A 26,859-nucleotide genomic window follows, 5' to 3' on the forward strand; every position below is an offset into this window, starting at 1 on the left:
TAATTTAGAAATGTTCCATTTTATTAAAACGTAAGAAAGGCAGAATTCACACAAGGAAGTAGGAATGGAACAAACCAAAATATGCAGAGGAAGCAAGATTAACAATTTAAAAATTCCAGCATTCTACTTCAAACCCTTTAAAAAACTGTTTAAAATTTTTACATGTCAATACAATTCAGAAATTGGGTGTCCCAAATCAAGATAAAGTCCATTTCAAATATTTTTCCATAAAAATCAAAATATTGCAATGTTAACCATTGTCTGCCACATAAAGATAAGATTAATAACAACTTTGCCCAACGATATTGGCTTAGAAAATATATGCAACACTTGGGAGTAGGGGGAAAGGAACATAAATCAGTGCTATTGCTTATTGAAAGAACAAGGAGTTTGGAACTTTATACAGTCATGCTACAAATTTCACACCTTTAAGAAATCATCACACTGGGAGTACACAACATAAGATAACATCTTACAGTTCAGAATTGGTTAGTAAAAAAAAGCCCATATTATTAATATCCTGTACACTAAGAACATTGTTCCTTTTGAAACAGATACCACAAATCCATATTCATCACTTGACAATCCAACACTGTTTGCATGTTAGATCTGCATGTTTTGGCTCCTTTACTAGATACATCTTATGCCCATGGTCTGTGTGTCTTAGACCAGTACAGGTATGTATATATCAATTATATTTTCCTTCAACTGTACTATACTCACATACTATGAGACAAATAATCAATAGGCTTGCCACAGTTGATCTCACTATATACATGACTGGTGGTTACATCTGAAAAGCTCTGCTGATCACACCTCCCTCAAGTTATTGTGGAAAAGTGCTTTCTGATAGGAAACTATGGACTCTTCTCTGAAATCTAAATAAGCCATTCTTCTGGAGGAGGAATCAATCACAAATACACTCATTTTAATATATCGGAGAAGAACTATAATACACATACAGGTGACACTATTGAAGTAGCTTGATATGGGAATGAGAGGCAGCATATTAATATACCTATAGTAGAGATGCTTGCACATTTTGAAGTACTGTAAATTGCATGTATCTGATCATGTTCATGTTTTCAGAAAAAGTACCATCCCATATATTGACAACAAATTTAATTCTCAGCATTTATACTATGTGTATATCCTATGCTGCCTTAAGGAAAGTTTTTTGTTTGGTTTTTTTTTTTTTTGCATAATTGTATCACTGCTGAGATAAATGATATAAAAACTGCTATTGAAAGTTTAAAGCAAAACTTGTCAGGAAAATGTTTGTCTATTAGAACAGTAAAAACCACCAGTTGAAGTGTTTCCTACATTTTAGTAAAAAATGTAATGTTGTGAGGGAGGGCAACACACCGACACAATTTAAAACTAGATGTACTTTTGTTATCAGATACTAGGTATGTACCCAAATACCCAGTTTTATACACTGCTATTACTTCTGAAGACTCTTTAGTTGTAGAGAAGGGACAGCAACATGTAGATGATTATCTAATGTACCATTCCAAATTAAAGCTTCAATTCAAGATACTTTTGCAAGAGCAAAATATATTCTCCAACAGCTCCTGCAAAGGACAAGTCCTTGCTTATAGGCAAAGAACAATTTAAACAACAACAGAACTTAGTTTCACAGAAAGCCCTTACAAACTCATAACTGGTATCAAACAAATTGCCTGGGAGCAGGGAGAGAGAGGAAAAGAATAAAATATTTAATAGAAGTTAGTTTTATAGCTCTATAACTTTGAATAGCTTTTAGGCATCTATAACAAATTATTTCAGGTAGAGTGTTAATTGGTAGTCAGTGCCATTGTAATAAAAATGCTCAACACAGATGGCCATAATATATACATAACTTTAATTGAACATGTTAATAAAATCTGAGAAGATCTGAAACACTAAGGATATCCCTGCATTTTTAAGTCATTGGCATGGAGTGGGGAGGGGAGGAGAGAGAAAACATGGGTAGAAGTTCATCATATATACTCATTAACTCCAGTTGCAAGTCTTCCTAGAAGAAGATATTAAGAGCTAGTGACACTGTTTCAATGCAGCTTTGTTCTTAACTTTAGAAGACTGAAAGACTACCATCCTGCTTCATTATTTCCCATAACCTAGTTATTTTTACACTCTCAGGATTTCCAGACAGTTGTTGTAACAGATAGCTATCCAGTCCGGCTGAGTTGATGCCCACTGTACATTGTTAATTTCTCCTTCTGCTGTGTAAGCCAAGATTGGGTCCTCAATGGCACGAGGCATTTGCTGGATATCCCAAATGAGAGCTTGATGGTCATCCGCTGTCAAAGGTGAAATACAGACTTGGTTAAGTTTTCTTTGCAGAAAATGTATTCATCCATGTACCCCAAAATAGAGGGGGAAAGCTGTGAGTAGTCACTGGTGACATTACTACCAGATATGTCTATACTAACAGTATCTGGCTAATCCTGAAAGTATTTTTTGTTGGTGGGTAGAAATTTAAGTATATTTCCCAAGTAAAATCATGTTAATTAAATTACATTGTAACATTTTATTTTTATTTTAGAGCAGTAAAAAATAGACATCGTAGGTGCGTATCGGTAGATTGCATGTATCTTATTGTTGGTTTACACAGTATGTTGGTTTACATGGTAGTCCCTGGATTAGAGACGCTAGCTTGCACAGAATAGCATGAGCATGCTTGGAATAAAATTGGGCTTTGGTTGCACCCCTGGCATTCTGGCCAAAATATGTCAAAACTGATCACTATTTTCCTTACTGTTAGCAGGGAATGTTGCATGTTGCACAGGTGTAAGTAAGGCTGGTAAGCTAATCTACACCAACACAATAATATAGTATATGAAAGCTCTGATTGCCAAAGCCATCATGGGCAGTGAAGAGAGAGGATGAAGAATTAATGAGTGCTGAATGAATGTGGGTTGACTACAAAAGTGGGTACAAAAGAAGTATGTTAAGGTGATTTAGTCATACAGAGAGAACGAACAAGGGCCATATTACAAAAACAGCATCTGAAGGAAGAGTGAATAGGTCAAAACAGAGGTGAAGACCAAGAAAGCCGTGGCTGAATGGAGTTAATAATTTTCAGAAACAGAGAGTTGAGAGATTTAAGAAAAGACAACGTATGACAGGGGTATATATGTGGAAGAAGCAAGGATTTTTGCTAGAATAGGGAGGTATAGTGAATGGTATTGGTGAAACTATATTTAGCTATATTTCCTTTCCTTTTTTTCTTATCTCATGCCTTTGATTTACTTGGCTTATTAGTTGTTAGCCTTCAGATAATATATAGAGAACTCAGACTACAATCCTATGTTCACATATTGGGAATGACAGTAAATCCCTATCACCTCTTGAATGCCCAAATAAAAGAGGGGAGGAATACAAAGGATTCAGTTTTACCTGCTGTGCAGATATGGCAAGAAGAATGTGGTGCCCAAGCAATACCATTCACACACGCTCGGTGATTATTCAGCCTGGCAACTGGTGTACAAGGAACTCTGACATCTAGAATCACCACCTCAGAGGGGAAAATAATTATAAATGTTAATTATAAAGAAATTATCTTAGACTTTATTTTTATACTTTCATTAGCTAGTGCTCAGAGCATTCACACTGCAATCCAGCTATCAAGTCAGCATATTTATTCCAAGTAATTGAAAAATTATTTGTTCTAATAATGAATATAAAAATATGACAGTATCTCCTGACTATAGACACTTTTTGCAAAGAAACCTAGATGACAAATCACAATATAAAATGCTATGACTGCTCATTAGTACAATTCACGTATTAGGCTATCTATCAGTACAATATATGCCTTAAAATTGAGAAATTAACAGAAGAGTAGTTTATTATTTCTAAAAATGGATTCTGCTTGTAGAGATACTACAGCAACCAAAGACTGGCTAGCTCATCTCACCAAGCCACCATAAGGATTACTAACCATCCATTTCTTATTTCATACTAGTAATGCTCTAATTAACATGCACATCTGCCTGATTATTTTACTTCATGGAACTGTGTGTAACTAAGGTAATTTTAAGTAATCCGTGTAGCAGAAACTGTAGTCCCACTGTTTTCAGCACATAGTTGGAAAGCACAGTTTATCAAGGTCACTATATTACTCAGAAACAAAGCGTACTGGGCATTCTCACAGAACAGTGTCTCACCTCCATACCATCCATTGCCATTGTTGCAAGGTAATTAGGATCCTGTTTATTCCAGCAAAGGCGGAGCAAAGGATGGTGCTGAGGATCCTCATAGATAATAGTGCTGTGCTCCAAGTGTCTTAAGTCAAACATCCTCACTGAGCCATCAGCACCAACAGAAGCAAACATGTCTCTCCCACCTCCTGCACGGCTGAATGCAATATCATATACCTGTTCAGATATCAATGGCAAAAAAGTGATAAAATGATGCTTCCTGTACTAAGGATTTCTGTCCCCACTGTAATTTTTCATGCAAAGGCAGGAGTACAGAAGATATGTCCAACAAATTATTTGCTTTAGCCTAAAAAAGGACAATGCTTACCACAAAATAGGGCTTTAGGCATAACACTCTCTCCTTCTAAGCAGAATGTTTCTTTTGCAAAATATTTTACTTTGTTGTATTGATTCCCCATTATCAATGAATTACTAAAAGGAAAATAAATGTGTTACTAATAGCAACACAACCCACCTTGGCTCCTAGATCACTATTTCCAATTTATAGATTGGATTTTTAAAAACATTTAGTAATTGCACATAATTGCAGAAACAGGAAAAAAAAGTACACCATCACCTCTTTGTCATGGGCAATCAACTGAGTCTTGACGTGGCCAGACACTAAATTCACTCTTCCCAAGACCTGGCCAGTTTCCAAACCCCAGATAGTACAAGTTGTGTCAATGCTAGAAGTACCTGGCACAGTTTGAGAGGGAAGAAAATACATATATTAAGATGGTTTTTCCTTAAAAGCAATACATATATAGATTATTACATAACATTTTTAATCCTAGATCTCAAAAAAGTAAAGCTCCACCCCATTCTTGATTTATAGAAAGCAACCTCAATGTGTCTATTAATTCTTTTTTAAAAAACAGAGCTGCAACCCTCAGACCCCCTATGGCAGTCAAAACATCAAACTACCATCTTTAAAATTTAAAAATTAAAATGTATTTTTCTACATTGTGGTTAATCAATATTCTATTTAATGCCATGGGATTATGACTGCCCATATGATCAAAATATATTTGATTTGACTAATGTAATAAAGAACAGTATTGTTACTTCCATAACAAGTATCTATTACAGGAGAACTAATGTGCATCAATAAAAGTAAGTTTTAATCAACTATAATTTATAACAGAATGAAAATAAGTATATACATTTTAATCATAGATACAATTTGCTAGTATAAATTTTAATTTTTATTAAAGTCTTAGTGAGACTTCAAATAAACATTAAAACAGGAGAAAAAAGTACAAGACCAAGAAGCTCCTACTTCCTCAGCGATTAAATGAAGCCATAATGCAATTATAAAAACACACCAAAATCACAAATCATTCTTCTGCTGCATATTTGACATTTAAAAAGATGGTACTTAACGATTTTTGACTGACTAGCTGATTATTGTACCAACAAAGAATTGCCAAAAGAAAAAAAATGGTCAGAATAGATTTGTTCAGTATTTTCAAGTCCCTTTGTTGGACAATATAATTCAACAACAAAGCCTAACAGTAAATGACACAAATATCTGCACAATATCCAGGACAGCTCCATGTCAATTCAACCAATTTGTCATAACTAAGACAAGTACGTAGTAGGACCTCTCCAGTGTCTGTCATTACTTAGTCAAGAACAATCTTTGTACTTCATGAAGTTTTTACTATTGAGCAAAAAAGTCATACTCAATGAACAGAGGAAGCTCTTCCAAGTCTGGTTTAATTATTTTGATAAATTGAATCATATTCTATGCCTTTTAGAGTCTCCTCTGGCCATGATTCCAGAAAATTAATGGGATAGTTTCTTGGAATTTTGAGAACAGATGAAAATTACAGTATAAGCCTAGTCAGAACAAAGAAACTCCTCCAAAACTCCCTCTCACTTAAATGCATGATGTAACTCCATCCATCTGCAGCTCTCCACTCCTCCCAATATGTTAAGGCCACTGGCCACCAAAAGATTGTCTACTTCTTATCTAGAAGATAATATGAAACCTACCATTGGCTAGTTTATGAAACAGATATCCACCAATAATTTTCTTAGCTAAATTTATAATAAAACTCTTAGTTGTGTTAATCATGTTACCATCATCATTCTGCTACATTAGCATTTGGCCCTTACCTAATAGATAAGGATCCACTTCATTCCAATCAAAGGAGGTCAGTGGAGCACAAAAATCAGAATTCTTATTGTTGTTCAGCAGACATTCTAGCCTGGTCTCTGTTTCACCCACCTGAACAAAAATATCAATATATGCTTGTCATCACATTGAGTCAGTTTATTTATTTAAAAGAGTATGAACCCTCAGTGTATAGAAAACTTAAGGAAAAGGCCATTCCTCCGAAGCCTCATGCGTCTCCATAACATTTCACTGCATCCAGAGAGCAAAACCAGAAACAATATTTTTCCCATTACGATTATTGGATTCTTAATTATATTAAAATATAGAATTCAAGGGAGGTTTTTAGTTAAGTTAGAGGGAGTTCCTTCCAGCAGCAGAATTGCACATCTACCATGAACCCTTAAAATCTGCTCTATTAGATTTTGAGGGGGCACAGAAGAAAACCCAATTACACAAATAAATTACTTCAACTCATGTAATTTTAGACTTAACTAGAGGTGTCTGCAGGAAGTGATGAATGGGGGCAAATGACAAGAACAGCGTTGTGCCTTGCACATACAAAAGGGGTGGCACTTGCATCAGGATACTGCAATGCTGCTTTCTTCATTTTGACAACAATGTCAGATCTTCTTGGCTTTAATTTAATCCAAAACCGATTTCTTTTTTAAATTTTGTTCCAAACTATATTCAACTTATTATTCATTGTGATTATGATAAATTCAATGTTTTCAGTGTTTTTTTAGGGGGAATTACCACTGATTTATAAAGTGACCTCTGTAAGCAGTCCTCTCATAAAATCTCACAAGAGACTTAAACTTCAATATCTTAGTGCACATTTTTGTGGTTTTATAGACCATAGATACAAGGAATCTAATCTCAAATGCATAGATATGGGGTTATATTGTTATTTTTGCTGTCCATTCATGAGATATGGACAAATATCAGACTTCCAGGGTCTACCATATTTTTTAAACAGATCGTCATGGTCTATCAACCAGAAGAATATAAAGAACATTTCCAGTAGCACAACTAAATGCACAGTGGTTTCACACAAAAAATTATGTTATCATTTTCAAATTTAAAATACTCATTTTCAAACACCTAAATTAGTTTGAAACCTAATTTACATGAAATGGTCTAAGGATTTTTTTATTGTTAAAATACTAAGCCTAAAATACTCTTGTCAAAGTCATCTAAAATCTTAATCTGCTTTCTCCACATTTCTATAATTTTACTAGAATACAAATCTAGATACAAAAGGTACTCAAAATATACTAAATTAGAGTTGGTAAAAAACTACAGCAAATAATATGAAGCAACTGACATTAAAAAACCCAAATTAATACCTGACAAAAAATTTAAGACCCCTAAGTAGTTGCCTATATGATAATTCCAACTGTGAGTCACCCTTGCCTTCCTCAGAGGAAATCTTTATTCATTATTTGGGAAGAAATGTAAGATTTGCATCATACCAATATTATGAAATTCTGCCACATAATGAATTACTCAATCGATGCTATTTGGAGCCTACCCTGCCACCTTCTTATGGATCTTCAATTTTTCTATTGTAGGCTTCAAATATGCACCTACTATAATCATATGAGAGTCAGTTTGCTGTAGTGGTTAAGGCATTATGCTAGAAACCGGGAGTCCATGAGTTCTAGTTCTGCCTTAGACACAAAGCCAGCTGGGTGACCTCGGGCCAGTCACTCTCTCTCAGCCCTAGGAAGCAGGCACTGGCAAACCACTTCCAAAAAACCTTGCCAAGAAAACTTTAGGGACTAGTCCAGGCAGTCATCAGAAGTCAGCAATGACTCAAAGGCATAATAATAATAATAATAATAATAATAATAATAATAATACCCCTTGTTGTGGAGGAGGGGCTTGTGATGCTCTGATGAGGTTGAGGGCTATGCTGCTGGTAGTGTATTCTACCAGAAGGGTCACCCAAGCCAGTCTAGTCTCAGCAGAAGAGCCAGACTAAATGTATCCATTAACTATGGTCAGAAAACAGAAAAAGAATCTTATATGGAATCGGTTATTGCCCAGATCAACAAGGACCATGTCAGGTGTTAGAGTTCCTGGGCATCTGTCAACAAGTGGGCAACAGGACTCAGGAGCTATGGCTGGGCAACCAGGACTTAGCCCTGTAGGATTACTAGAAGAACAACCACCACAGACAAAACAAAAGCGTACTGTGTTTGAAAACCATGCCATTATGGCTTGCTATTATAAATTGGAAACAACAAATGGGGCTACTTAAAGTGAATGTTTGAACTGTGGAAAGGAATTTATCCAGACTCAAATATCAATGAACAACGATTAGCAGATCAAAGGAGATTCATTACCAGAAATAAAATATTCAGGGATGCAGAACCAGAAGCAATTCAGAAAAATTTTGAAAATGGAAGACCCCAAAACAATAGAAGAATAGTAGAAGAAACTCAGATAAAAAAAATTGGAAATATAAAGGAAATAGCTGATATGAACTACATAAATGATAACTTAGCAAAAGTAGTAACAACAGAACCAGTACAGGTCAGCACTGAAACAAGCTATGAACTGACCCTCTGACAAGAAGAATTAAAAGAGAAAGTTATGGTGTGTGCACAATTACCAGTAGAAAGACAAAGACTGCCAGTACTGAAAGTAGTGCCCAAAAAAGAAGAAGGTTGTGAATAAAGCACTTGCAAGGATTAAAATAACATCTATCGAACAGACCAACCAGCTTGCCTACAGTACAACAGTGGTGGTTCCAGAAGAACTGGGTACTGAAATTAGAAAACCAAAAGCAAAATCATATTCAATCCCAAAGTGGAAGATCAGACTGAAGGCCAAGCTAAAGAACTTAAGATCAGATATGAGTAATTTAAAGAACATGAAACAACAAAAATTGAAGAATGTAAGGGTCAAGACAAGCCTATTTAAAAAGTATTGGCTTAACACCAGAAAAATTGAAGAAGCTTTGGAAATCATAAAACAGCAAATAACAGCAGTACCTGGGAAAATTGAATGCTATGAGGCATGAATCATCCAATTTAAGCAAAATTAGCTATTTCAATCAGACCAGAGGTGATTCTACCAAAGTATAAATGGCAATGGAAATTTTGAAAATGGAAAATCAAACAAAAATGAAACAATCCAGTTTTGGAAAGATCTATGGAAAACTTAAAAAGATTTTAATAAAAATGGTGGATGGATAAAAGAATTTGAAGATGAATTTAGTAAAAATCAAATGGAAGAACTAATAAAAACAGCAGAAATGGTTAAAAATCAAGTGAAAAGGTTTAAAAACTGGACATCTAGAAACGATCAATTGCATGGCTTTTGGCTCAAATTTCTGACTAGCTTACATCCAACTATAGCTAAACAGCTTAATGAAGTATTGCGTAAAGGAGACATCAGTGACTGGTTAATAACTGGCAAAACTTATCTGATTCAAAAAGACTCAGTGAAAGGGACAACACCAGGAAACTAATAGACCAATAACACGCTTGCCTATAATGTTTAAATTACCCACAGGCATAATAGCGGACAACATCCAAGATTACTTGGAAAAAAATAACATCCTTCCAGTAGAACAGAAAGAAAATAAAAGGAAAAGCAGTAGTACAAAAATCAACTTCTCATTGAAACAATGGTTTTGAAGAATTGCAAAAGCTGAAAAACCAATTTACATATGATCTAGATTGATTATAAAAAGGCAATTGATTCATTACCACATAGTTGGATCATCAAATGTTTGGAAACAACAAGTGTCAGTAAAAACATTAGAATGTTTATAGGAAGAATAATAAAGCAATGGAATAGAGAATTGGAAATGAAAAATATGGGCTTGTCAACATTAGCAGAGGCATCTTCCAGGGTGACTCATTATCACCCTTATTATTTGTCATTGCTATGATCCCACTTTCAGTGACCTTGAAGAGAACAAAATTTGGCTATCAAATAGCAAAAAATGCTAATAAAATCTCACATTTGCTTTATATGGATGATCTGATGCTTTATGGAAAATCAGAAATCAAAATCCAGTCATTGGCAAATACTGTAAGAATTTTTAGCACAGATATATCAATGGAATTTGACCTAGAGAAATGTGCTACAGTAGCAATAAATCGGGGTAAAATCATGAACAGTAATGGAATTGAAATGCCGAATGGCCAAATCATCAGGAGCCATCAGGATGAAGCCTACAAGTATCTGGGCTTTTTACAGTGGCATAACATCAAGCATGGGCAAGTTAAAAATGTGATTAGTAAAGAATACATCCAAAGAGTGAGAAAAACCGTTAAAGATAAAATTGAACGGTGGAAACACCATCAAAGTCATCAATACCTGGGCCATACCTGTGATATGATACACTGCTGGCATTATTAACTGGACACAAGCTGAACTGGACAGTTTGGACTGAAAAACAAGAAAACTCCTGCATTACATCCCTGTAGTGATATTGATAGATTATACCTGCCCCGCAGAAATGGAGGCAGAGGTTTACTTCAAGTCAAACCAACTGTTGAAGAAGAAAAGCATGCATTGGCTGCTTATGTAAAAGACAGTCAAGAACAAGCACTGATACAAGTTAAAAACTGGAACTTACTGAATGTACAGGAAACAAAACATGAATATTGAAATAATGTAATAAAAACAGGAACAGAATGCTGGCAAAGAAAAACATTACATGTCAATTTCTACAAAAGACTGAGGGGAACATGGATAAAACCTGGCAATAGCTTAGAACTGGAACATTTAAAAAAGAATCTGAAGGCTTGATATTGGCTGCTCAAGAGCAAGCTATTCAAACTAATGCAATCAAGGCCAGAATTGAAAAATCATCAAAAGATTCAAAATGCAGATTATGCAAAGCAGCAGAAGAAACAGTAGATCATTACTCAGCTCATGCAAGAAGATCACACAAACTGACTATAAACAATGACATAACACGGTTGCCAAAATGATTCACTGGAACATCTGTAAAAATTATCATTTGCCAGTAATGAAAAATTGGTGGGAACATACAGTCGAAAAAGTAGTCGAAAATGAGCAGGTTAAAATATTGTGGGATTTCTGAATACAAACTGATAAAGTCTTGGCGCGTAACACACCAGATTTCACTGTGACTGAAAAGAAGAAAGTGTGGATAATTGATGTGGCAATATTAGGGGATAACAGAACAGAAGACAAAGAATTGGAGAAGATCACAAGTATCAAGATCTGAAAATCAAAGCTGAAAGATTATGCAATAAACCAGCAGTGGTGATCCCAGTGGTTATCGGCACACTGGGTGCCATTCCAAAAAACCTTGGATGGCACTTAGAAAATCTGCGCATTGACAGAATTTCCATCTGTCAATTACAAAAGGCCATGCTGCTTGGATCTGCACATATACTATGCCTATACATTACACCATCCTAGGTTCTTGGGAAGAACTTGATGAGAATGAAGGCCAACACCAGCTAAAGAACTGGCAGCTGTGATTTCACATAGTTGTGTATAACAACAACAACAACAACAACAACATGGTGGACTGGCAGCAATGGGAGCTAGAGAGGGCTGTTATTGTTACTGGGCTGGCCTGGGCCCTGGGGCTACATTCAACCCCTGCTCTGGTTTGGTAGTCGTCTTGTAACACCACCTGGTGTCTCAGCCATTGCGGTATGGAACTGTCAGATTTCCTCTGTGGATTTTTATCTTCCCCTGGTGGACAGGTTTGTGCAGCTAGAACTTTTCAACAAGGAGTTGGGACTGGACAGTGGAGAGTAATTTTTTCTTCCAATGGGGGTACTTCTTGGTCCTTTCCCTGGGTGAGAACTGGGGGGACAGGGAGCAGCAAGCTGATATCATTGAATTGGCTAAGGAGAGAGATTGGGCACCCCTCATGTGAGTGGAAATTGGGGTGCTCTTGTATGGCTGGATGTGGGCCTGGGTGGAGGGATTGTTGGAGGTGCTGATTACTGGTATACAAGCATCCCAGTGACCCAGGCAGCTCCCCTGGTGAGTTTGATAGACCAGTTGAGATGTGAGGGGACTCTGACTTGGAGATGGGCCAATAGTGAGTTGAGGAGGGGGAGATTTTGGGGGAGTTAAGGGCAAACAAGAACTTTGCTGTGGTGATGAGGAGGAAGTAGTATGGCAGGAGGCAGGGGGCAGGCCACACTCAGGGAACTCAGTCCTGGTGCCATGTTCCAGCCTCCTGCACTCAACCTCATTTCTTGATAATTTGACCTTCAAAAGTCACAGCTTTTGGCCGCTACTGCTGAATACCTGGTCAGTCTGTAAAAAGATTAGGATAGAAAAAGTCCTTCATCTGTAACCTTATCATAGATAAGATGGCTGAACTGGTGTGTGTTCTCAAGACCTGGGGCATGGTGAAGAGTGTTCCCCTCTCAGAAATACGCCTGCCTGGGCTTTGAATGTGGCATCAGCCTAGAGCAGAGCTGGCAGAGTAGCAAATGCCATGTGAGATACTCTGTGGTGTTCAGAGATTCAGCCTCATACATAATGGATATGAGATCCCGTTAAGCTGGGCTCTAGGGATCAATTGGAATTACTGCTACTGTAACAGATCCCTGCTATGTAGCAACCTGTCTGCCTGAGCTCCTTGACTCCATGGCCTGACTGGTCATGAATTTCCCCAGGCTTACGGTCTTGGGGAACTTCAAACTGCTTTCTGTGGGGGTGGAGACTGAGCTGGCCTGACCTTCATAGCCACTAAGACAGTCTTGGATCTGACCCAGGTTATCAAGGACTGAACACATAGTGGTGGTCATACATAAGATATGATTTTCTTGTCAAGACAGTAGCTAGCAAATTGCTCCCCCTGGAGTTGGAGGAGATTACCATCACTCCCCTGTCAATGGTCAGATCACTTTCTGATTGCCTTGGAATGCTCTGTTGCTGCTGCTGCTGCTGCTGCTGCAGGGAGGCTGGGTCTATTTGAATGGTCCAACCCAGACACTGATGGACTCTATTCAGTTCCAGAGGGAGCTTGGAGGTTGTTCCTGAAGGTCTGGTACATGGTCTAACTGATGCCTCAGTCACTGCCTAGAATGAGAAGACAGCTGTGGACTGGGATCAGACCATGCTCATGTGGCTTCTCTCCTCCTGTGTATCCTAGGGCTCCCTTTTGTTTAGAGGAGGTGAGAAGAGACACCTAGAGCAACTAGAGGAAAAGAGACACCTGGTGCAGTGCTAAAGGATAACGAGGGGCGAACCCAATCAAGCATGAACTACAGCCACTATTAAGGCCCATGTCGTGGAGGTAAAGGCAGTGAAATAGTCTGTGGATAGCTGTCCTGTCTAGAATGACTCAGTCCCTCCTGGAGAACTGGAGATTCTCTTCCAGAGCTGCTGTAAGGAATATGCTAGACATCTACAGATAAAGCTTTTGGATTCGCTCCAAGCTGGATTCTCCCCTTGAGGCAGATCCCATGGAGGTAACTGAGACTCAGTCTGGCTCTGCTATCTGGGATGAGTTTGGTCCTGTTAGTCCTGACGAAGTGCACAGGGTTTCTGGAACTGTAAGCTTGGCCACATGTATATTAGACCCATGTCCCTCCTGCTTAGCTAAGTCTTTCTGGGAAATCATGTGCAATTGGGTCCTGGTGGTGGTGAATTCATCACTGAGGGAGGGGGAAATCCTGCCAATGTTGAAAGCGATGATGGTTCACCCCCTCCTCAGGAAGCCTTCATTGGAACCGACCAAACTGGACACCTTCCTCCTGTGTTCAGACTTCACTTTTGGGGAAGCGTGTTGAGAAGGTGGTCCCACTGTAGCTTCAGATGATCCTGGAGGAAGCAGATTATTTGGACCCCTTTTAGTCAGGTTTCAGACCTAGATATAGGATTGCAACAGCACTGATTGTGCTTGTGGATGACCTTTGGCAACAGCAGGAAAGGTTAGTGTGTCCATTCTGGCTCTCCTTGATCTCAGCAACTTTCAATACCATTGGTCATGGTATTTTTCTCCTCCTTCCTCCAAAGCTGATTCCAATCAGTGTTGGTGCAGGAGAGAGTTCTTACTGTAGGCCCCTTTTGTGTGAGGCACCTCAGGTTTCAACTCTCTCCACTCCTATTTACATGAAGCCTCTGGGAGAGGTCATCTGACAGCAGGGATTGAAGTATCACCAGTAAACTGATGATACCCAACTCTACATCTCTGCTCCAGACCAAGCAAGTGATGCTGTGGGGGACTAGTCTCAGTGTCTGGAGGCTGTAGAGGCCTGGATGGGAGAGAACAGGCTTCAGCTCAACCCTAGCAAAACTGAAGTGGCTCTTGGCTCCACTGATTTTCCATCTTTAGTTCTGGATGGGCTTACACTACCCCAAACTGAACTGGTGCACAATTTGGGGGTTCTCTTGGGACTGGTGGGTCCTATTTGAGGAACAGATGGCAGCCCTGGCTAAGAGGACCTTTACACAACCTTGTCTTGCGTGCCAATTACATCCTTTATTGAACCAGGAGGCACTGCTCAAAGTTGCTCATGCTTTAATCATCTCCCAAGTGGATTACTGCAATGCACTCTATATGGGGCTGCCCTTGAATATCATCTGGAAGCTGCAGCTGGTCCAGAATGTGGCATTGTGGACAGTTATGTTACATCTCTGTTCTGCAAGATGTATGCTTCTGGGTGCAATTCCAGAAGCTTGTCATTTATAAAGCCCTTCATAGCATAGGATTGGGTTATTTGTAGGACCATCTCTCCCTGATTTTTCTACCTGTGCCATGAGGTCCAGCAGGAGAGGCATGCAGTGGGTTCCATCAATTAAAGAATGTTATCTTGCGGGATCCAGAAAGCAGGCCTTTTCTGTTGTAGCACCTCCTCTTTGGAACACCATACCCCTTGGGATTAGATTGGTCCCGACCTTGCTGGCTTTCCAAAAAGCCTTAAAGACCTGGATGTGTTCCCAGGCCTGGGGGTCAGAAGGTTAGCTGGAGCCCATGTGGTGTTCTTAGTTTATTAGATCTGTTTTCATCTCAGTGGTCATTATAGATGTTATATATTAGTTGGTTTTGGCTGTTATTTTGTATAGTTTTTAAAACCTGTTGTTAGCCACTCCGAGTTGTTATGTCAACATGGGTGGCCATATAAATCTAATAAAATAAATAAAATAAATACCTCACATTAACAACATTTAAGGATAGCCAATAATATAGCATGTAATACAGCACAATAAAGCAAGTAAGTACAGGTAGTCCTCATTTAATGACCATTTGTTTAGTAATGGTTCAGATTTACAGTGGTGCTGAAAAACGCAAATTACTACCAGTGCTCACACTTATGACAGTCCCAGTGTCCCTGCGGTCATGTGATCACAATTTGGGCGCTTGGCAACCAGTTCACATTTATGACCATTGCAGCATCCCATGGTCACGGGATCACCATTTTTGACCATTCTGGCAAGCAAAATCAATGGGGAACTGCATGATTCGCTTAATGACCACATGTTTTGCTTAATGACCACAGTGACTCGCTTAATGACCACTGCAAAAGGTCATAAAATCGGGTTGGATTCACTTAATGACCACTTCACTTAACAACCAAAATTCCAGTCTCAATTGTGGTTGTTGAAAACTACCTGTATTAAATTAAGATAAATACAATGATGAGTTGTATATATTTGATGCCTAGAAAAGGGAACCAAAGGGAAAATGAAGAATTATATGTATGTAGGTGTGTGCGTGTATCATACGTTATCAAATGATAACAGTAACAGCAGTCTCAAAGGAATCAATTTCTCCAGTGTAAAACAAATTAATAGTGGATTCAAATGTTTATTTGTAAACCATCCAAAAACACTGCTTTATGCTATGGCATGTTGGATGAATACAGTCAATTTAATGAAAACATGGTTAAGCAAATCAAAATTTACTTCAATGTGTAAACCCTCCAAACTTGTGAAAAAATATACTGGAAATGGGAGAGGCAGCTTACGGAGTAGCAACAAAAATCTGTTTGGTATGGGACTAGAGGTAGTCCTTGTTTAGCAACTGCCTTGTTTAGCAACCGTTCACAGTTATAACAGTGATGAAAAAGTAACTTTATGACTAATTCTCCCATTTATGACCTTCGCAGGTCTGTAAAGCAAAGGAAAGCTGAAGTAAGATCATAAGCACAGTCGTGGTTCACTTAGCAACTGCTTCACTTAACAACTAAGCTGCCAGTCCCAATTGTGGTTGCTAAATGAGCACTACCTGTATTGGAAAGTTCAGTGCTGTACCTGCCCAGGAAAGGCATCTAGTAGCTACTATAGTTGCCTCTGATTATCTTATTTACAAGAATGGGGACTTTATTTTTATTTTTTCCAATCTATTTTTGGACTAGGGCAAAATGGTATGAATAAAACAGAATTTAAATGTTAGGAAATCTGAATCAGACAGTGATGAAATTCAGGTATTGCACTAAGCTATGGTTTATTTAGTTTACTGAATAAACCACAACTGCCTAAGTTCAATCACCCATTCAATCACATTCAAATGATATTATAAGACTATAATAAAGAATACACTGCTAGACTGTTGTCTTGAAGAACGTTGTTTTCATTTTATTTTCATATATATGCAAAACAGCAATGAAACCGAACCCTAGCTAGGAAAGTTCAATTTCTGACAATTAAATACAATTTACTTCAATTACAATAATGTATTAATTGGTTTTATTTGCATCAAAAAACTGAACTTCAACATATTACTCTTATTCCTGTCAAATTCTTGGCAGCTGATGCAACTGATAGTAATTCTTCTAAGTAGGAAGGGATAGGGTTAAAAGTATTTTTTTGTTTATTCACTTTATGTCACCCATTCTCAAATACTTTGGGTGGTTAACAACCAAAATCAGCATAAAATAAAAAGCAACCCCCCCTAAAAAAATAAACAAAAATAAGCACCTATATTATAAACAAATCAGGCAATACCAAAATAATAAACCAACAATATATAAAGTCATGGGCTTGCCAGATTCCAACTCTCACCCACAACATGCCCTCCTTCTGTGTTAGATGGAACAACCAGGTCTTAAATGCTCTTCTGAAATCCAGGAGGGAAGGTGTGCGGGGAGAGAATTTCAAAGTATGGGGTAGCAATAAAAATGCTTGTTTCCAAGGTCTTGACAATCTCACACAGACAGGACTTGGAGGAGGTTGACCTTATTCGATCTGATTGCATGGACAGATGAATATGGAAAAAGGCCATCCCTTAGATAACTCTATCTGAAGCCACATAGGACCTTAAAGACCCTTGAATCTCTTCTGGAAGTCAGCTGGCAACCAATGCAGCTCCTGAAGAAGTGGAGTCACCCAAGTATATCGGGATATATCAGGCACTGCCCAGGCTTCCACCAGATGTAGCTTCCAGATGCTTTCCAAGAGTAGCCCTGCACACAGCATTATGGTAATCCAAGCATGAGGTGACTAAGGTATGAGTGACTGTGAGGAGGGCCTTGATCCAGGAATGGATGCAATTAGTGCCCAAAATATAACTGTACAAAAGACCTCCTGTCCATAGCTGCTACCTGACTGAGTAGAAGCTGGACCCCCAAATGCAAACCATCTCTGAACAGGGGAGTACAACATTCAGAGTCAAAGACGGCTATTTCTCTGGAATTGTTTGGTCCACAAAATCAAAGCCACTCTGTCTTGGAGGGGTTTAATCTGAGTCTTTTCCTCCCCATCCAGAGCCTGACAGCCTCCACAGACTGGATCAGCACTTCTACTGCATCACCTGTTTAGCCCAAAGCCAAGACATACAGCTGTGTATCATCAGCATACCTATGATACCATAACCCGTGCCGACAGATGACCCCCGCAATTGGTTTCATAGATGTCAAAAAGAAGTGGAGAGAGTAGAAAGCCCTGAGGCACTCCACAAAGTCTAAATTATCCATAATAACTGGGTTGAGCAAAGGCTTCTTGAGCAGGGGTCACACTATATCCTTTTACAGAGGTAACGGAACATCCCCTCACTCAAAGAAGCATTGATTAATGCTTGAAGCTCATTCTTCTGCCACTTCACGAGACGCCTCAATCAAATGTGAGGGGTAGGGATCCAACTGAGAAGTGACAGAGCTGACACTACAGAGAGAGAGCCCTATTCATTTCCTCAGGACTCACAGATTCAAACTGATCCCAGAGCAATTCACAGGACAAAGTTGCAATCACCTCCATTAGCACTATCCAACTAGAATCCAAATCTATTAAAATCTGAGTGCCACTTTGGCCCTTCAGATGTTCTTGATGACCATCTTTCCTTAAAAGGGAACAATTTAAAAAGAGCTGCTAGGTAGCATTCAGCAGATGCAGTAAGTGTGGTAATATATTTCTTTTTTAATGCTTGAATTGCTACTTTGTAGGCTTGAACATGAGCTCTTACCAATGAACTCCCCCTTTCCCCACCCCACCCAAATTTTGGTAATGCAAGCCAAGTCTGCCCTCTCATCCACAATTGTGGATGAGGATGGCTATGTTACAGAGTTCTGGCATTCAATACTATAACAGGAGTCTTGAAGTCCCAGGGTTCCAAACATTTCTACACTGAACTACTTCCAGCTAAGAACCAATTTATCTCCCATTACATTAGGGCAGACAGTTTCTCAGGTTCTTTGTAACATATTTCTTATGAACTGGTGAAGAATTAATTCTTTTCACTGATAACTGAGGAGCTTACAGATTAAATAATTGTTTATGAAACTCTCCTGAATCGTTATCAAATACAGTGCTATATTTGAGATACTGCTGTGGTCTCACCAATATTGCAATGCATTGTGGGAAATTTCTGAGAAACCTATGAAAAAGGGCAAGTTACATGCATCAAAAGCCATACCTTTTATACTTTGGTAGGCTGAGTGTAATGCTTCTTGTAATTCATAATAGCTGGTCTACTGCTGTTGGTTTTTCAAATCAAAGCATAGAAGAACAATTTTCTAAACGGTCTACTTACTCTCCACACACGCAGGTAGTCACCACTGGTTGCCAAAAGGTCTGGATAAACCCCTTTGGTGTCTGGGATCCACATAAGCTTGGTGGTGGGATAGGGGTGATCAAAAGTATTTCTGCAAATGAATTCAGAGCTTTCTTCATCCAACCCAACAAGCTGAACCTATGAGAAAAAAAATATGTTTCATCATATCCCAGTTCATTTTTCACCTACATGTTCTGAAGTCCCAAGGTCTAATAGGTCTAACAGGCTTTCAGGACAAAGACTAGACAACCTGAGACAAAAAGAGGTAAGGAAAGATGGTTAAAAGCCAAACTGATCAAGTAAAGCTAAATAAATCCCAAAGTCCAGATGGTAACCACCCAAGAACTCTTGAAGCACTTAAATATGAAATTGCCATCTTTTCACAAAAAAAGAATACAATTCTTTTAAACGCTGCCATCTATTATTAAGGACTGGAAAATAATTAATGTGACCCCAATGTTTCTACAGAGATTGAGGGACAAGAAAGGAAGTTATAGGCCTGTTAGTTTAATTTCTTCCAGGGGAAAAGAACTGAAGTAATAGAGAAAGTAACACATAGAAGGATTGAAGAACCAGGCTTGCTGAAAAGGAACCAAAGAAAAGTCTTGCCTTGCTAACCTTCCACCTTTTTTGATGGTGTCAAAAAGGATGTGGAGAAGGGTGACCCAACAGATATTCTACACTTGGACTTTCAAAAAGCCTTTGACAAAGTTCTTCACCAAAGGCTCCTGAGCAAACTCAGCTGCCGTGAGATAACAGATGCTCTTATGGATGGGCAACTTTAAAAAAAAAATCAAGAAACAGAATAGGAATAAATGAACAATTATCATACTGGTAAGATGAGTGAAGTGAGGTCTCTCAGGGATTTGTGTCAGGACTGGTGCTTTTAACTTGTATAAAACCTATCTGGAATTAGGGCTGATCAGTGAAGTGACCATGTTTGCTGAACACATCAAACTGTTACACACCAAACTGTTCAGGGTAGTAAAATCAAAAAGTGATTGTGATGGGCAACAAAAGCAACCTTCCAAACTGGATGAATTGGCTTCAGAATAGTAAATACAGTTCACTGTAAATAAATGTAGGGTGCATGTTGGCACAAAAATTCCAAACTTCATGTATACATAAGGAACCAGTAGTCACTGATTAGAAAGGGTATCTTGGAGTCAGGGCAGATGGCTCAATGAAGATATCAACCCAGTTTGCAACTGCTATAAAAATATTAAATTCCATCTTTGAGTCATTAGGAGAACTCTGTGGGTAAGACCACACCTTGGCTACTGTTTTGGACACCACACTTTAAAAAGGATATTACAGAATTAGAAAGGTGCAAAAAAGGGCTATTAAAAATATTAGGAAGGCTGGAGTAGCTCCTGTATGAGGAAGGATTACAGTAATTGGGGCTCTACCTTGGAACAAAGGAGGGCAAGGGGAGACACAACAGTATAATGTCTGGCTTAAATAATTGGATAATAAAATCCAGTTGTTTAATAATAAATGCAGAAGTTTTCCTCCTTTCAGTGTGTGATTATCTATTGAAATTAAATTCAGAGAGATTGAGGGAGGGCCAACAGAAAAAAGTACTTTTTTGTTATACAGGTTCAAGCATTCACTGCCACAGTTGTGGTAATGGCAGCCAATTTGTTTGGCGTCGAAAAGGAGACTCCATGGAGGATCACACTAACATTGGCTTCTACTGCAATACTGATGACTGTTTACTGTTTCCTGAAACAGGGACCACGTTTTGAGTAACGTTGTAAATTTAAATTATAAACAAATGCTCCTTGCAGAAAACAGTAAGGGAAGGGGTTATAGCCCTCCGGTTCAGGCATGTGAGCTCCCAAATTAATCCATTTGAATGAATTCAGCAGGGCTCTTCTTACGTTATCAATTTAATTATAACACTGAAGGAACATACGGTAGGCATGTCACAAGCAACTGTAATGACTGATCGGGGAGCATGACACAAACTTTACATCGTGTAGCTACCATGGGTTTCCCAAGAGTAAATTTAATAACACAACTTCTAAAGCTATTCAGACAGAAAGTGACTTTATTCCCCCCCACTTCCTAGAGGAGCAGAAAGTGCGCAGGTGCAGTTTTTCTTCTCTTTCCATCACGCCAACAAAAAAACGAATATCGCAATGGCCCCTGCCTGTCACGCAGCAGTCTGACCGCTCTCTAGAAGAAGCAGAGCCGCTCCAAGGGCCAAACCTGACCCAACTTCCGAAGCAGATCGGCCCCTCGCGCGCTCCGATCCCCGCCCTCCCTTTTTGACGCTCGCTGCGCTTAACTGGGCCGCCGCCGCCGGCGGAGAGGACCGACTGGGATGCGCTAAACGAAGCCCAAAGCTGCAGTGCGGAACTCGGTCGGCGATACAGCGGACACCGGCACGACACCGAGCCGGCCTCTCCAGTGACCCCTTCCCGCCCACTGACCTGCCAGGTGGCCCACCTTATTATTGTACTCTTCTACGAAGCTGCCCAGGGCAAGCCGAAAACGCTTGTCGGGCCTGACACTCCAGTTCATGGCGTAGACGGTCCATGGCGCCTCGTACTTGTAGATCTCCTTGCGCTTCCCGTGCAACGACATGGCGGGCGGGACGGCTTACTCCGTCAGCCTCTCACGACCTCCTCCCGAGATATCGCTCCCGACAGTCTTTCTTCACCTCACACAACGACGATGGCAAACCCCACTCCTCCATTCACTCTATTCAAACTCTGATTCCTCATTGGCCCTCGGCCACGCCATTCCGCAACTCCTAGGTTTCTCATTGGTTTTCCGGTACGTCCACTTCGCTCAACCTCCGAAGGGGATTTACATATTGGCCATCATGAAAGTATCCATTAGCGGGGAAAGTTGTCGTTCTTGGATAAAGCCCGCCTCTCCCATTACATTTGAGCGTATGAAGTATGACTTAGTTAGTCGCTCTCGTTAAAAAGAAAACGCTTGGGACATAGAGATAGAAATACAGAGCCACATTTGAAGAGCTTGGAATATGAATTCCTGGTTCCTCTGAGCGTCATTTTGGTTTCTTCCGGGTCGTTCAAGGCGACCTAGGAAGTTTCACCGAGAGTCCGGAAGGTGCCCATGGGGTGATAACTGGATAGTAGCGTATTCTTTAGAAAGAAAAAGAGCAGCGATGATAGTAGTTACGTGGTGCTTTTAATTCAAGTGTAATTTCTTGTGCTTAATGCTGTTATCCTTCTTTTGTTTTAATCTGCATATGTATCGTTCATCTCTGTTGTTGTAAAGGATGAATGATGATGATGCGGTAAACATATCCAAACAAATGTCTTGACTATAATATATATTTGAAGAAGGCACGATGTAGTAATCACTATTATTCCTGGTGGGCCCTATTATGTTCATGTTGGTCCAGGTACTGATCCGAGGCCTGGTAGCCATCACTGGCTAATTTCTTGGCCAAGATGAGCTGCAAGGCCCTGTGTGGACTATGGTCTTCACTGGCTCCTAACTAACTGTTTTAATGGTGCTATGTTGCCATCACTTGGCCTTGTAGTTGGACTGGATTTCTAAAGAAAAGGAAGGAGCAGTTCACACATACAAACCCATCACGGTTGTTCCCTTTTGGGGATAAGCACTGTTAGATAAAGCTCAGAAAATGCATAAGAAGGTACCCCTATCAGAACACCTCTAACACTACAGAATGTTTCTGTACCTTTATACATTAAGGAGCATATCACACTATCCTTGTCTTACTCCCTACTCAGGTTTGAGCCATCTCACTTTCCATTTATTCTCTCGTATGCTCTACTTATGTCACATACTTTTACCACATTCAGAAACCAACCTCCAACGCCAGCCTATTGATTTTATCATTTTCTTCTTTTCTCATTTATACCATTCTCAGTAATCTGCTAAAGAGCAAAAAATTCGCAATTCCCATTCTCTAATGGGGTAATATAGCTAGCTGATCTTTGGTACAACCTGTGATGTATTTTGTTTTGTTATTTCTTTATGGAAGGATGGAAATCTGAATTGATCTATTGCCAAAATTTATGAGAGCAAGGAGAAGGAATACCTTGAGCCACACCACTTTAATAAGCAGGTACCCACAATTGGTTATAGCAGTAGAAATGTGTGGTAAATTCCTTGCTTTCAAAATTTTCCCCTCCCCTATTTCCTCTATGTCCTTATGGGAATAGGAAAGAGGGATGAGGTGGGAGTTGAGAGCCTGGGTTTCTTCTGATAGAGATCTCAGTAGCCTTGCTCCAAACTAGAAAGCACAGAACAAGAATTCCATTAAATAATAGACAGGGTGGCTGGAACCTTTGCCCACCACTGGCTGGAGCTGCAATGGTATGTTTAGAACTGGAGACAGAGTCATATTCTAACCAGCTGGACTTTCCTCTGTTATCAGTTTAGAGAAGCCTTTCTCAACCATTTGACCCTGCAGGAACCCTTGAAATATTTTTCAGGCCTTGGGGAACCCCTGCACATTCAGGCTCAAATATAGGCCAGAAGATACAAAATTATTATACTTGTTTCATGGGTAGGCCTGTACATATGCATTAACAGTGTTCTTAAATAAAAAATAAAGAATGAAACTTACCTCTTTAACATGAAGTTGCCCAAATTCGAAATAATTTTTTAAATAAATTGTGATGTCTCAGAGAACCCCAGTGACCTCTCGTGGAACCCTAGGGTTCCATGGAACCCTGACTGAGAAACCCCAGTTTAGAGAATAGCCACCTCATGTGTTCACGTAGGAGCCATGAGTAAGAGACCAGTAAAATTTCTGCAATAGGAATATGGGAGATGAATTAAATTCTAAAGGGGAAAAAGTTGCTGAGATTTCTGTAACCCTCTCGTCTCCTCTTCAAAAATTATTAGAAATTTTATTTTCTGTGCAGGTAAGTGCCAACAGCTCAACAGATGCCCAGTTGTGGCCCTTTTTGGAATGGGAAGCCCACATCACGGGGACTCATGTCCTGAGTTGGGTGCCAAGTAGGGTGGCTATGTAAATTGATTAAATAAATAAATATTACCAAATGTTTAGACAACTATCATTTACTCTGTGTGGGGCTGCCTTTGAAGATGATTTGGAAACTGTAGCTGGTCCGGAATATGGCAGCCTGGTTCCTGTCAGGGTATAATGGAATTTAGAGTTGACCTTGCGGAAGGTATGAAAGAGCCGTTAAGGAAGGACTTGGATTTAGATGAGAGATTACGCAGTCAGAGATGGAATGAAGCATAAGAAAGAAACTCAAAATAACCCCACTTTGATTTTGTTTAGTTTGAGATGGGATGGAGAGAAACTTGGCCAGGCTTTCAAGATTTTGTTATTGTACCCTACAACAATAAAATAGCATTCCTGGAATCCCTGTGGTACTGTATCTGTTTCTTGCCTTGGCCTACCTTGAAGGGCTGCCACAGGGCCTAAAGTGATTCAGAAGTGTAACATCCATGCTGTAGTTGCTGCACTAGCTGCTAGTAGGTTTCTGGGTTCAATTCAAAGTGTTGGTGGTCTTAATCTATAAATCCTTACATGGCTTGGTTTCTAGGCTCCCAGGTACTTTCAAGACCATCTGTCCTGCATGGAATCCACCTCTACTGGGTACTCAGCCCAAGAGGGGATGCTTCAAGTCCCTTCTTCCTTAAAGTTTTTGGGAGCACCTTGGGGCAGGCCTTCTCAGGAGCTGCTCTAGTATAGATAGTAAGGAAGATGACCTTGAAAGAGATATGCAGGAGCCATTGCCTAGACAAAAGGGGATGAACATTTTTAAAGTCCAGAACAGTGAGATAACATTTGGAAGTAGTTCAGGCAGATGTCTCCCTAATTCACTGAACCATAAAGAGGAGGAAGAGGTACAGCACAATCAGACTTGCAAGATTCTGTTATTATAGTTATTATAGTTAATATAGTTATTATCTCAACTCAATATAGTTATTGTCTCCTAACTACTCATTAGGTAGTTTCAGACTTTCGGTGGAGTTGATATCCTGGTCTGGTCCATCTAGTGGAGCTGACACCCTGTTCTCTCCCCCTAGAAGTCTCGTTGGCTCCTACTCTGCTGTCATTTAGGAAGCCCATTAAAACAATTCTAATTTGGAAGTACTTTAGGGTTTAATAGTCTGCTGACATGTCACTGCTGGGAGGTATGACGTTGATTTCATTTATTATTTAATGCTACATTCTGTGAAATTTTGCTTTATGGTTATTTTGTTTTAATGGATGTAAACAATTGAGATACTGGCAGTATGTAAATTATATAATAAAATAATGCTAAATAAATTCAAGAAATTGAATGACTTAAATTCTCTGTTGTGATTTTTTTTCAGAAGATTTATATTCCCATAGAACGTAAAAAGTAGGCTATAGGATTGTTTAACTGTTCATCTCTCACTCTGCCATTTGAAATTCTACTGTTAAAATGGGCTACTCTGTGTGTCTTTTGTCTGCTAATGTCAACATCAACTTTCCTTCCACTCCTTACATAATTCTTAATCTCCACTTATACTGTAGGCCAATATATTGGACAGTTTATGTCTCCATTCCTTGTGTGGAATGCATTTGCATAGCAATATTTAACATTTATTTAATTACCAACAACAAAAAAATCTTCCACAAGTTACAGTGTCAGAAAGAACACCTTTCTTTCTTCTCTAGCTTTCTTCTTTCCTTCACCTTTAGCAGAGGTGAGCAAGTCACATAATCATGCGAAATCATTGTAAGAATTACTTTCTGCATTTCACTATTGTCTTCCATAAGCATTTGTCACTTATAACACTCTAAGAACAATCACAGCATCCAATGTAACCAGGAATTTGGTTTAGCTGTCTAATGCTTCTTTTTTGTATGGAGAAAATAGTTGGGAACAATTGTCATCTTGGATGATCATGGTAGCAAACTGTTCAGTAATTAAGTACAGGATATAAGGAGAAAAATTTAGAGGCTTCAAATAGGATGTCCTGCTTCAATCCACTCTTTTCAGTAAGTATACATCATGTTCCAACTTAAAGAGAGGTAGTCATCAGGCCACAGTAGGTGTCAAAATAATCTTTATTAGCAAAGTAACTAACACCTTGGAGGTTGGGGGGGAGATGCTTACATTTTTTCCCCCCTGCTACTCAAGATGGGGATATAATACGTTATTCTGGGTACATGGCCTAGAGCCATTGCAGCATTTAGTGGAGGTGGGGGGGGAGGAGGAGGAGGGTTTGAGGATTTGGTTATAGTAATTCTTTATGTAGTGCAGTCACATAAAGTCACAAACCATCATAAGGAAAGGAAATACACCTATACAAAAAAGTGTTCTCTGATTTGCTTTTCCTCTTACAAGATTTTCTAAAATTGTGCTTATATCAGGCAAATTTGTACAAAATGTGTTGCTCATAACTATATTTTGCATAGTGGCTTAAGCAATGTCTTGGATGGTTCTAATTCAAAGGAATTGTTCTGTTGCAAATGAGTAACTGCAGTCTTGGCATTTCCTAGAACATAATGCAAAGCTGGGTAAATCTGGACTGTTGCAAAAACCTGGGAAAGATATTTTTAGAATTCACCAACTGCTCCTGGCTCTTTTCTGAACCTTGGGAAAAAATGTCACTTCTAC

The 26,859-nt window shown here is 39.2% G+C and overlaps 1 protein-coding gene across 1 annotated transcript; it reads right to left on the reverse strand.

Annotated features, from left to right (window-relative positions):
- Positions 1-22,008, reverse strand: DCAF7 (DDB1 and CUL4 associated factor 7). Its single transcript, XM_063300424.1, has 7 exons — positions 21,734-22,008; positions 19,259-19,417; positions 6,327-6,438; positions 4,783-4,901; positions 4,173-4,382; positions 3,403-3,520; positions 1-2,303 (listed from the first exon to the last, which is right to left on the reverse strand). The coding sequence occupies exons 1-7, from the start codon at positions 21,869-21,871 to the stop codon at positions 2,131-2,133; spliced, it is 1,029 nt and encodes a 342-aa protein (XP_063156494.1). The 5' UTR covers positions 21,872-22,008; the 3' UTR covers positions 1-2,130.
- Between the last annotated feature and the right edge of the window lie 4,851 nt (positions 22,009-26,859).

Source organism: Candoia aspera, chromosome 4 (assembly GCF_035149785.1).
Source record: "Candoia aspera isolate rCanAsp1 chromosome 4, rCanAsp1.hap2, whole genome shotgun sequence".
Classification (NCBI taxonomy): domain Eukaryota; kingdom Metazoa; phylum Chordata; class Lepidosauria; order Squamata; family Boidae; genus Candoia; species Candoia aspera.

What these genes read in the sequence shown, in the direction of transcription:
- DCAF7 (XM_063300424.1), bottom strand. Translation starts at nt 21,871, where the DNA reads ATGTCGTTGCACGGGAAGCGCAAGGAGATCTACAAGTACGAGGCGCCA. An exon ending in TAGAAGAGTACAATAATAAG is followed by an intron (nt 19,418 to 21,733) that starts GTGGGCCACCTG and finishes TTTTTCTCATAG; the next exon opens with GTTCAGCTTGTTGGGTTGGA. An exon ending in ACTACCTGCGTGTGTGGAGA is followed by an intron (nt 6,439 to 19,258) that starts GTAAGTAGACCG and finishes ATTTTTGTTCAG; the next exon opens with GTGGGTGAAACAGAGACCAG.